At 37.8% G+C, this 12,792-nt stretch overlaps 1 protein-coding gene and 2 long non-coding RNA genes across 3 annotated transcripts in view; 2 read left to right on the top strand and 1 right to left on the bottom strand.

Annotated features, from left to right (window-relative positions):
- Nucleotides 1–7,584, bottom strand: part of LOC115115735 (phospholipid phosphatase-related protein type 5-like) — a 170,345-nt gene extending 162,761 nt beyond the window's left edge. The window contains exon 1 of the mRNA XM_065019763.1: nucleotides 7,255–7,584. Coding sequence (XP_064875835.1) covers nucleotides 7,255–7,485 — 231 coding nt within the window. The 5' untranslated portion in view covers nucleotides 7,486–7,584. The remainder of the gene's footprint in view (nucleotides 1–7,254) is intronic.
- A 1,750-nt stretch (nucleotides 7,585–9,334) lies between these two features.
- Nucleotides 9,335–10,109, top strand: LOC135572094 (uncharacterized). Its single transcript, XR_010464008.1, has 2 exons — nucleotides 9,335–9,650; nucleotides 10,069–10,109. It is a non-coding gene; the product is annotated as an uncharacterized LOC135572094 (long non-coding RNA).
- A 391-nt stretch (nucleotides 10,110–10,500) lies between these two features.
- LOC135572093 (uncharacterized) lies at nucleotides 10,501–12,037 on the top strand. The gene is made up of 2 exons (XR_010464007.1): nucleotides 10,501–11,578; nucleotides 11,997–12,037. It is a non-coding gene; the product is annotated as an uncharacterized LOC135572093 (long non-coding RNA).
- Nucleotides 12,038–12,792: the final 755 nt, after the last annotated feature.

Raw genomic sequence — 12,792 nt, 5'->3', positions numbered from 1 at the left:
TAGAACAGGACATTGTAATGAAGTCATCTAGAACAGGGCTGTAATGAAGTCATCTAGAACAGGGCATTGTGATGAAGTCATCTAGAACAGGGCTGTAATGAAGTCATCTAGAACAGGGCATTGTGATGAAGTCATCTAGAACAGGGCTGTAATGAAGTCATCTGGAACAGGGCTGTAATGAAGTCATCTAGAACAGGACATTGTAATGAAGTCATCTAGAACAGGACATTGTAATGAAGTCATCTAGAACAGGGCTGTAATGAAGTCATCTAGAACAGGGCATTGTGATGAAGTCATCTAGAACAGGGCTGTAATGAAGTCATCTAGAACAGGGCATTGTGATGAAGTCATCTAGAACAGGGCTGTAATGAAGTCATCTAGAACAGGGCATTGTGATGAGGTCATCTAGAACAGGGCTGTAATGAAGTCATCTAGAACAGAGCTGTAATGAAGTCATCTAGAACAGAGCTGTAATGAAGTCATCTAGAACAGAGCTGTAATGAAGTCATCTAGAACAGAGCTGTAATGAAGTCATCTAGAACAGAGCTGTAATGAAGTCATCTAGAACAGGGCTGTAATGAAGTCATCTAGAACAGTCATCTAGAACAGGGCTGTGATGAAGTCATCTAGAACAGGGCTGTAATGAAGTCATCTAGAACAGGGCATTGTGATGAGGTCATCTAGAACAGGGCTGTAATGAAGTCATCTAGAACAGGGCATTGTGATGAGGTCATCTAGAACAGGACTGTAATGAAGTCATCTAGAACAGGACATTGTGATGAGGTCATCTAGAACAGGGCTGTAATGAAGTCATCTAGAACAGGCATTGTGATGAGGTCATCTAGAACAGGGCTGTAATGAAGTCATCTAGAACAGAGCTGTAATGAAGTCATCTAGAACAGAGCTGTAATGAAGTCATCTAGAACAGAGCTGTAATGAAGTCATCTAGAACAGGGATGTAATGAAGTCATCTAGAACAGGACATTGTAATGAAGTCATCTAGAACAGGACATTGTAATGAAGTCATCTAGAACAGGACTGTAATGAAGTCATCTAGAACAGGGCTGTAATGAAGTCATCTAGAACAGGGCTGTAATGAAGTCATCTAGAACAGGGCTGTAATGAAGTCATCTAGAACAGGGCTGTAATGAAGTCATCTAGAACAGGGCTGTAATGAAGTCATCTAGAACAGGACATTGTAATGAAGTCATCTAGAACAGGACTGTAATGAAGTCATCTAGAACAGGGCTGTAATGAAGTCATCTAGAACAGGGCTGTAATGAAGTCATCTAGAACAGGGCTGTAATGAAGTCATCTAGAACAGAGCTGTAATGAAGTCATCTAGAACAGGGCTGTAATGAAGTCATCTAGAACAGAGATGTAATGAAGTCAACTAGAACAGAGCTGTAATGAAGTCATCTAGAACAGAGCTGTAATGAAGTCATCTAGAACAGAGCTGTAATGAAGTCATCTAGAACAGAGCTGTAATGAAGTCATCTAGAACAGGGCTGTAATGAAGTCATCTAGAACAGGACATTGTGATGAAGTCATCTAGAACAGGGCTGTAATGAAGTCATCTAGAACAGGGCATTGTGATGAAGTCATCTAGAACAGGGCTGTAATGAAGTTATCTGGAACAGGGCTGTAATGAAGTCATCTAGAACAGGACATTGTAATGAAGTCATCTAGAACAGGACATTGTAATGAAGTCATCTAGAACAGGGCTGTAATGAAGTCATCTAGAACAGGGCATTGTGATGAGGTCATCTAGAACAGGGCTGTAATGAAGTCATCTAGAACAGGACTGTAATGACGTCATCTAGAACAGGGCTGTAATGAAGTCATCTAGAACAGGGCTGTAATGAAGTCATCTAGAACAGGACATTGTAATGAAGTCATCTAGAACAGGGCTGTAATGAAGTCATCTAGAACAGGGCATTGTGATGAAGTCATCTAGAACAGGGCTGTAATGAAGTCATCTAGAACAGGGCATTGTGATGAAGTCATCTAGAACAGGGCTGTAATGAAGTCATCTGGAACAGGGCTGTAATGAAGTCATCTAGAACAGGACATTGTAATGAAGTCATCTAGAACAGGACATTGTAATGAAGTCATCTAGAACAGGGCTGTAATGAAGTCATCTAGAACAGGGCGTTGTGATGAGGTCATCTAGAACAGGGCTGTAATGAAGTCATCTAGAACAGGGCATTGTGATGAGGTCATCTAGAACAGGGCTGTAATGAAGTCATCTAGAACAGGGCATTGTGATGAGGTCATCTAGAACAGGGCTGTAATGAAGTCATCTAGAACAGAGCTGTAATGAAGTCATCTAGAACAGAGCTGTAATGAAGTCATCTAGAACAGAGCTGTAATGAAGTCATCTAGAACAGAGCTGTAATGAAGTCATCTAGAACAGAGCTGTAATGAAGTCATCTAGAACAGGGCTGTACTGAAGGCATCTAGAACAGGACTGTAATGAAGTCATCTAGAACAGGGCTGTAATGAAGTCATCTAGAACAGGGCTGTAATGAAGTCATCTAGAACAGGGCATTGTGATGAGGTCATCTAGAACAGGGCTGTAATGAAGTCATCTAGAACAGGGCATTGTGATGAGGTCATCTAGAACAGGGCTGTAATGAAGTCATCTAGAACAGAGCTGTAATGAAGTCATCTAGAACAGAGCTGTAATGAAGTCATCTAGAACAGAGCTGTAATGAAGTCATCTAGAACAGGGCTGTAATGAAGTCATCTAGAACAGGACTGTAATGAAGTCATCTAGAACAGGGCTGTAATGAAGTCATCTAGAACAGGGCTGTAATGAAGTCATCTAGAACAGGGCTGTAATGAAGTCATCTAGAACAGAGCTGTAATGAAGTCATCTAGAACAGAGCTGTAATGAAGTCATCTAGAACAGAGCTGTAATGAAGTCATCTAGAACAGAGCTGTAATGAAGTCATCTAGAACAGAGCTGTAATGAAGTCATCTAGAACAGAGCTGTAATGAAGTCATCTAGAACAGAGCTGTAATGAAGTCATCTAGAACAGGGCTGTAATGAAGTCATCTAGAACAGGGCTGTAATGAAGTCATCTAGAACAGGACATTGTAATGAAGTCATCTAGAACAGGACATTGTGATGAAGTCATCTAGAACAGGGCTGTAATGAAGTAATCTAGAACAGGGCTGTAATGAAGTCATCTAGAACAGGGCTGTAATGAAGTCATCTAGAACAGAGCTGTAATGAAGTCATCTAGAACAGGGCTGTAATGAAGTCATCTAGAACAGAGATGTAATGAAGTCAACTAGAACAGAGCTGTAATGAAGTCATCTAGAACAGAGCTGTAATGAAGTCATCTAGAACAGAGCTGTAATGAAGTCATCTAGAACAGGGCTGTAATGAAGTCATCTAGAACAGGACATTGTGATGAAGTCATCTAGAACAGGGCTGTAATGAAGTCATCTAGAACAGGGCATTGTGATGAAGTCATCTAGAACAGGGCTGTAATGAAGTTATCTGGAACAGGGCTGTAATGAAGTCATCTAGAACAGGACATTGTAATGAAGTCATCTAGAACAGGACATTGTAATGAAGTCATCTAGAACAGGGCTGTAATGAAGTCATCTAGAACAGGGCATTGTGATGAGGTCATCTAGAACAGGACTGTAATGACGTCATCTAGAACAGGGCTGTAATGAAGTCATCTAGAACAGGGCTGTAATGAAGTCATCTAGAACAGGACATTGTAATGAAGTCATCTAGAACAGGGCTGTAATGAAGTCATCTAGAACAGGGCATTGTGATGAAGTCATCTAGAACAGGGCTGTAATGAAGTCATCTAGAACAGGGCATTGTGATGAAGTCATCTAGAACAGGGCTGTAATGAAGTCATCTGGAACAGGGCTGTAATGAAGTCATCTAGAACAGGACATTGTAATGAAGTCATCTAGAACAGGGCTGTAATGAAGTCATCTAGAACAGGGCATTGTGATGAGGTCATCTAGAACAGGGCTGTAATGAAGTCATCTAGAACAGGGCATTGTGATGAGGTCATCTAGAACAGGGCTGTAATGAAGTCATCTAGAACAGAGCTGTAATGAAGTCATCTAGAACAGAGCTGTAATGAAGTCATCTAGAACAGAGCTGTAATGAAGTCATCTAGAACAGAGCTGTAATGAAGTCATCTAGAACAGGGCTGTAATGAAGTTATCTGGAACAGGGCAGTAATGAAGTCATCTAGAACAGGACATTGTAATGAAGTCATCTAGAACAGGACATTGTAATGAAGTCATCTAGAACAGGGCTGTAATGAAGTCATCTAGAACAGGACTGTAATGAAGTCATCTAGAACAGGGCTGTAATGAAGTCATCTAGAACAGGGCATTGTGATGAGGTCATCTAGAACAGGGCTGTAATGAAGTCATCTAGAACAGGGCATTGTGATGAGGTCATCTAGAACAGGACTGTAATGAAGTCATCTAGAACAGGACATTGTGATGAGGTCATCTAGAACAGGGCTGTAATGAAGTCATCTAGAATAGGGCATTGTGATGAGGTCATCTAGAACAGGGCTGTAATGAAGTCATCTAGAACAGAGCTGTAATGAAGTCATCTAGAACAGAGCTGTAATGAAGTCATCTAGAACAGAGCTGTAATGAAGTCATCTAGAACAGGGCTGTAATGAAGTCATCTAGAACAGGACATTGTAATGAAGTCATCTAGAACAGGACATTGTAATGAAGTCATCTAGAACAGGACTGTAATGAAGTCATCTAGAACAGGGCTGTAATGAAGTCATCTAGAACAGGGCTGTAATGAAGTCATCTAGAACAGGGCTGTAATGAAGTCATCTAGAACAGAGCTGTAATGAAGTCATCTAGAACAGAGCTGTAATGAAGTCATCTAGAACAGAGCTGTAATGAAGTCATCTAGAACAGAGCTGTAATGAAGTCATCTAGAACAGAGCTGTAATGAAGTTATCTGGAACAGGGCTGTAATGAAGTCATCTAGAACAGGACATTGTAATGAAGTCATCTAGAACAGGACATTGTAATGAAGTCATCTAGAACAGGGCTGTAATGAAGTCATCTAGAACAGGGCATTGTGATGAGGTCATCTAGAACAGGGCTGTAATGAAGTCATCTAGAACAGGACTGTAATGACGTCATCTAGAACAGGGCTGTAATGAGGTCATCTAGAACAGGGCTGTAATGAAGTCATCTAGAACAGGGCATTGTGATGAGGTCATGTAGAACAGGGCTGTAATGAAGTCATCTAGAACAGGGCATTGTGATGAGGTCATCTAGAACAGGACTGTAATGAAGTCATCTAGAACAGGACATTGTGATGAGGTCATCTAGAACAGGGCTGTAATGAAGTCATCTAGAATAGGGCATTGTGATGAGGTCATCTAGAACAGGGCTGTAATGAAGTCATCTAGAACAGAGCTGTAATGAAGTCATCTAGAACAGAGCTGTAATGAAGTCATCTAGAACAGGACATTGTAATGAAGTCATCTAGAACAGGACATTGTAATGAAGTCATCTAGAACAGGACTGTAATGAAGTCATCTAGAACAGGGCTGTAATGAAGTCATCTAGAACAGGGCTGTAATGAAGTCATCTAGAACAGGGCTGTAATGAAGTCATCTAGAACAGAGCTGTAATGAAGTCATCTAGAACAGAGCTGTAATGAAGTCATCTAGAACAGAGCTGTAATGAAGTCATCTAGAACAGGGCTGTAATGAAGTCATCTAGAACAGGACATTGTAATGAAGTCATCTAGAACAGCACATTGTAATGAAGTCATCTAGAACAGGACTGTAATGAAGTCATCTAGAACAGGGCTGTAATGAAGTCATCTAGAACAGGGCTGTAATGAAGTCATCTAGAACAGGGCTGTAATGAAGTCATCTAGAACAGAGCTGTAATGAAGTCATCTAGAACAGAGCTGTAATGAAGTCATCTAGAACAGAGCTGTAATGAAGTCATCTAGAACAGAGCTGTAATGAAGTCATCTAGAACAGAGCTGTAATGAAGTTATCTGGAACAGGGCTGTAATGAAGTCATCTAGAACAGGACATTGTAATGAAGTCATCTAGAACAGGACATTGTAATGAAGTCATCTAGAACAGGGCTGTAATGAAGTCATCTAGAACAGGGCATTGTGATGAGGTCATCTAGAACAGGGCTGTAATGAAGTCATCTAGAACAGGACTGTAATGACGTCATCTAGAACAGGGCTGTAATGAAGTCATCTAGAACAGGGCTGTAATGAAGTAATCTAGAACAGGACATTGTAATGAAGTCATCTAGAACAGGGCTGTAATGAAGTCATCTAGAACAGGGCATTGTGATGAAGTCATCTAGAACAGGGCTGTAAATGAAGTCATCTAGAACAGGACATTGTAATGAAGTCATCTAGAACAGGGCTGTAATGAAGTCATCTAGAACAGGGCATTGTGATGAAGTCATCTAGAACAGGGCTGTAATGAAGTCATCTAGAACAGGGCATTGTGATGAAGTCATCTAGAACAGGACATTGTAATGAAGTCATCTAGAACAGGACATTGTAATGAAGTCATCTAGAACAGGGCTGTAATGAAGTCATCTAGAACAGGGCATTGTGATGAGGTCATCTAGAACAGGACTGTAATGAAGTCATCTAGAACAGGACATTGTGATGAAGTCATCTAGAACAGGGCTGTAATGAAGTCATCTAGAACAGGGCTGTAATGAAGCATATCATGTATCAAAGACAGCATACCTCACAAGGGGGTCTAGTTGAGCCCAGGGAAATGTTTAAATCGGAGGCTATGTTTCTTAATCTGATCAAAAGGTAAGTATTGCCCTAAGTGTGTGTTGTGCCACCATTGAGTTCAGACTTCTAGCCGTGCACAGACTTCATAACTCATTTGTATGTTCGATCTATGACTTTTATATCTATGAATTCATCAACCCTGACATAAAGATACAGAGTACATTAGGTGTCAGTAACATTAAATGCCAGTCTGAATCAACATGTATACAGTAATTGCTATGGCAACTCGAGACAGGAATCAATTGCTGTCAGCAAGTATTGCATTCATCGTCCAAGCTCAGTGTATTTTCATATGCAAATTCATTTCCTATCAACATGTAATTGGTCACGAAATGTAAACTCTACTGTAACAGAAACTGATCTATGATCATTAATATATTATTCTGCAGTCTATTCCAATACACACCCATCATAGAAATAGGGAATATAGATCAACTCACCACAAATGTAGGGACCCCTGCCACGAGCGCATACAGTAAAGTCGGTGGGATCGCGCTGGACTCCTCCGGTCCGAGGTATGGCTTCACGTAGGCATTGTCATAGCAGAAGAACCCTTGGATGTGCACGTTGAACGTGTCCGTGTACTCGAAGTAGTATGCTAGCATGACTGTCCCCGCCATGATCACCAGCTGAAAATAAAGCATGTTCGTGAAAGGTAGAGGAAAGAACATTTAACACATCACTTCACTGAGGAGAGAAAGCCCTGCCATTCATGCCGCCTTCTCCGCCCTAGACTAGCGCAACAGCCTGACCATCACAACTCCGGTCAGCACCACGTGTCTCCTACTGCCATTAATGCTTGTTAAAATGCATTAGCCGGTAATATTCACAGAGCCTTTTTCTGTCATGGCACACGGTGTTGGTCCCTGGAACCGGAATGAACGAGACACAGACGGAAACTTGGTGAGTGGGAGGGAGGGAGGGAGCGCAGCCGTGGGTCTGATTCTAGGATGAATATGTGTGTGTGTGCGTGCGTGCGTGCGCGTGTGTGTACAGTGGCAGTCGCGTTTCGCTACTATTTACCGTGGGCAGGATGACAGAAAGAGGAAGCGCTGCACTTCGTCTATCCGTTGAGCACGGGCAGTGGATGACTGACTCTGAGCAACTCGTTAGCTTTAGATTCGGCTCCAAATCATCGTAACCGTGAGTCTAAAACGTGCGTCAGCATTAGTGCCCTTTGGAGAGAAATGTACCATTCCTAATTCATATTTATTATTTGCGCGTCCGCGTGTGTCCGAAAGACTCCAACAGAACGCAGTAATTAAATCTGATGTCAACCACACTAGTCTACACTCCAGACAACTAGATTATTATGGCATTGTACATGTAACCCAGACAACTAGATGTTGTTATACATGTAACCCAGACAACTAGAATATATTATACTATTGTACATGTAACCCAGACAACTAGATGTTGTTATACATGTAACCTTGACAACTAGAATATATTATACTATTGTACATGTAACCCAGACAACTAGATTATATTATACTATTGTACATGTAACCCAGACAACTAGATTATATTGTACATGTAACCCAGACAACTAGATAATATTATACTATTGTACATGTAACCCAGACAACTAGATTATATTGTACATGTAACCCAGACAACTAGATTATATTATACTATTGTACATGTAACCCAGACAACTAGATTATATTGTACATGTAACCCAGACAACTAGATTATATTATACTATTGTACATGTAACCCAGACAACTAGATTATATTGTACATGTAACCCAGACAACTAGATTATATTATACTATTGTAATTGTACAGACAACTAGAATATATTATACTATTGTACATGTAACCCAGACAACTAGAATATATTATACTATTGTACATGTAACCCAGACAACTAGATTATATTATACATGTAACCCAGACAACTAGATTATATTGTACATGTAACCCAGACAACTAGATTATATTATACTATTGTACATGTAACCCAGACAACTAGATTATATTGTACATGTAACCCAGACAACTAGATTATATTATACTATTGTACATGTAACCCAGACAACTAGAATATATTATACTATTGTACATGTAACCCAGACAACTAGATTATATTATACATGTAACCCAGACAACTAGATTATATTATACTATTGTACATGTAACCCAGACAACTAGAATATATTATACTATTGTACATGTAACCCAGACAACTAGATTATATTATACATGTAACCCAGACAACTAGAATATATTATACTATTGTACATGTAACCCAGACAACTAGAATATATTATACTATTGTACATGTAACCCAGACAACTAGATTATATTATACATGTAACCCAGACAACTAGATTATATTGTACATGTAACCCAGACAACTAGATTATATTATACTATTGTACATGTAACCCAGACAACTAGATTATATTGTACATGTAACCCAGACAACTAGATAATATTATACTATTGTACATGTAACCCAGACAACTAGATTATATTGTACATGTAACCCAGACAACTAGATTATGTTATACATGTAACCCAGACAACTAGATAATATTATACTATTGTACATGTAACCCAGACAACTAGATTATGTTATACATGTTGTGCTGCCATCCTGTTAGAAGGTAACAGATTATTTTATTACAATGGTTAAATTGGATTTGCATTGTGTTCAATGGTGTTATTTGCCCCCTAGTGGCGCTTTCTGGTACTTAGAAAGACAACGCAAACGGGAAGTTCAGAATTTGTTTTGCACGCATAGAAGCAGCTACAAACAACGCTACGGTGCAGGTCTTTCAATGTAGTTATTTCTTGTCACGCTTCAGCCTTGGAAAAATATTTGTTTGTAAGTTCGATTCAAGCATTTAGCTAATGATGATAATCTTGTTATTGATAAAGTTTCTTACATATCAATGTTGGTTGCATTTACTCACAAATTGCAATGCCTTTAATGTATGTCGTTAGCTGTATTACTTTGCTCATGCGTCATGCAAACTAATTGTAAAATATACAATACTGTAGTTTTGTTACTGTTTCTAGTGTAATATGCTTTGTTATTCTACATAGATGGTTATACATTATTAGAGTAATGAAAGGAGCAATTACCATATGGTTAACAATTAGCTATATGGTTTGGCATCATGCCAGATGCATGGTACCTTAGCGCGTGCTTTGTATTTATGCAACTTCAAATGTTTAATGTACAGCTACAGTATGTCGGTGTGAATTGAACACTAAAGTATATTCTTTTCTGTATTTTGCAGTTTCACAACATAAACGTTTGCAATATATTCATTCAAGAAAAGTCACGCCTTGGGAGTTTTATTGAAGACTTAGTTGTTAGCTATCTGTCTAGTTTTGCATGGGAACGCAACTCAAGGGCAGAATACATGTAACCCAGACAACTAGATTATGTTATACTATTGTACATGTAACCCAGACAACTAGAATATATTATACTATTGTACATGTAACCCAGACAACTAGATTATATTATACATGTAACCCAGACAACTAGAATATATTATACTATTGTACATGTAACCCAGACAACTAGATTATATTATACATGTAACCCAGACAACTAGAATATATTATACTATTGTACATGTAACCCAGACAACTAGATTGTATTATACATGTAACCCAGACAACTAGATTATGTTATACTATTGTACATGTAACCCAGACAACTAGATTGTATTATACATGTAACCCAGACAACTAGATTATATTATACTATTGTACATGTAACCCAGACAACTAGATTATATTATACTATTGTACATGTAACCCAGACAACTAGATTATATTATAATATTGTACATGTAACCCAGACAACTAGATTATGTTGTACATGTAACCCAGACAACTAGATTATATTATACTATTGTACATGTAACCCAGACAACTAGATTATATTATACTATTGTACATGTAACCCAGACAACTAGATTATATTGTACTATTGTACATGTAACCCAGACAACTAGATTATATTATACTATTGTACATGTAACCCAGACAACTAGAATATATTATACTATTGTACATGTAACCCTGACAACTAGATTATATTGTACTATTGTACATGTAACCCAGACAACTAGATTATATTATACTATTGTACATGTAACCCAGACAACTAGATTATGTTATACTATTGTACATGTAACCCAGACAACTAGATTATATTATACTATTGTACATGTAACCCAGACAACTAGATTATATTATACTATTGTACATGTAACCCAGACAACTAGATTATATTGTACTATTGTACATGTAACCCAGACAACTAGATTATATTATACTATTGTTCATGTAACCCAGACAACTAGATTATGTTATACTATTGTACATGTAACCCAGACAACTAGATTATATTGTACATGTAACCCAGACAACTAGATTATATTGTACATGTAACCCAGACAACTAGATTATGTTATACATGTAACCCAGACAACTAGATAATATTATACTATTGTACATGTAACCCAGACAACTAGATTATGTTATACATGTTGTGCTGCCATCCTGTTAGAAGGTAACAGATTATTTTATTACAATGGTTAAATTGGATTTGCATTGTGTTCAATGGTGTTATTTGCCCCCTAGTGGCGCTTTCTGGTACTTAGAAAGACAACGCAAACGGGAAGTTCAGAATTTGTTTTGCACGCATAGAAGCAGCTACAAACAACGCTACGGTGCAGGTCTTTCAATGTAGTTATTTCTTGTCACGCTTCAGCCTTGGAAAAATATTTGTTTGTAAGTTCGATTCAAGCATTTAGCTAATGATGATAATCTTGTTATTGATAAAGTTTCTTACATATCAATGTTGGTTGCATTTACTCACAAATTGCAATGCCTTTAATGTATGTCGTTAGCTGTATTACTTTGCTCATGCGTCATGCAAACTAATTGTAAAATATACAATACTGTAGTTTTGTTACTGTTTCTAGTGTAATATGCTTTGTTATTCTACATAGATGGTTATACATTATTAGAGTAATGAAAGGAGCAATTACCATATGGTTAACAATTAGCTATATGGTTTGGCATCATGCCAGATGCATGGTACCTTAGCGCGTGCTTTGTATTTATGCAACTTCAAATGTTTAATGTACAGCTACAGTATGTCGGTGTGAATTGAACACTAAAGTATATTCTTTTCTGTATTTTGCAGTTTCACAACATAAACGTTTGCAATATATTCATTCAAGAAAAGTCACGCCTTGGGAGTTTTATTGAAGACTTAGTTGTTAGCTATCTGTCTAGTTTTGCATGGGAACGCAACTCAAGGGCAGAATACATGTAACCCAGACAACTAGATTATGTTATACTATTGTACATGTAACCCAGACAACTAGAATATATTATACTATTGTACATGTAACCCAGACAACTAGATTATATTATACATGTAACCCAGACAACTAGAATATATTATACTATTGTACATGTAACCCAGACAACTAGATTATATTATACATGTAACCCAGACAACTAGAATATATTATACTATTGTACATGTAACCCAGACAACTAGATTGTATTATACATGTAACCCAGACAACTAGATTATATTATTATACATGTAACCCAGACAACTAGATTATATTATACTATTGTACATGTAACCCAGACAACTAGATTATATTATACTATTGTACATGTAACCCAGACAACTAGATTATATTATACATATTGTACATGTAACAACAATTATATTATACTATTGTACATGTAACCCAGACAACTAGATTATATTATACTATTGTACATGTAACCCAGACAACTAGATTATATTATACTATTGTACATGTAACCCAGACAACTAGATTATATTATACTATTGTACATGTAACCCAGACAACTAGATTATATTATACTATTGTAACCCAGACAACTAGAATATATTATACTATTGTACATGTAACCCTGACAACTAGATTATATTGTACTATTGTACATGTAACCCA

This window comes from Oncorhynchus nerka, linkage group LG6, assembly GCF_034236695.1.
Source record: "Oncorhynchus nerka isolate Pitt River linkage group LG6, Oner_Uvic_2.0, whole genome shotgun sequence".
Classification (NCBI taxonomy): Eukaryota; Metazoa; Chordata; class Actinopteri; order Salmoniformes; family Salmonidae; genus Oncorhynchus; species Oncorhynchus nerka.
Note: the sequence above shows the minus strand (reverse complement) of the source record. Positions and strands in the feature narration are given on the sequence as shown.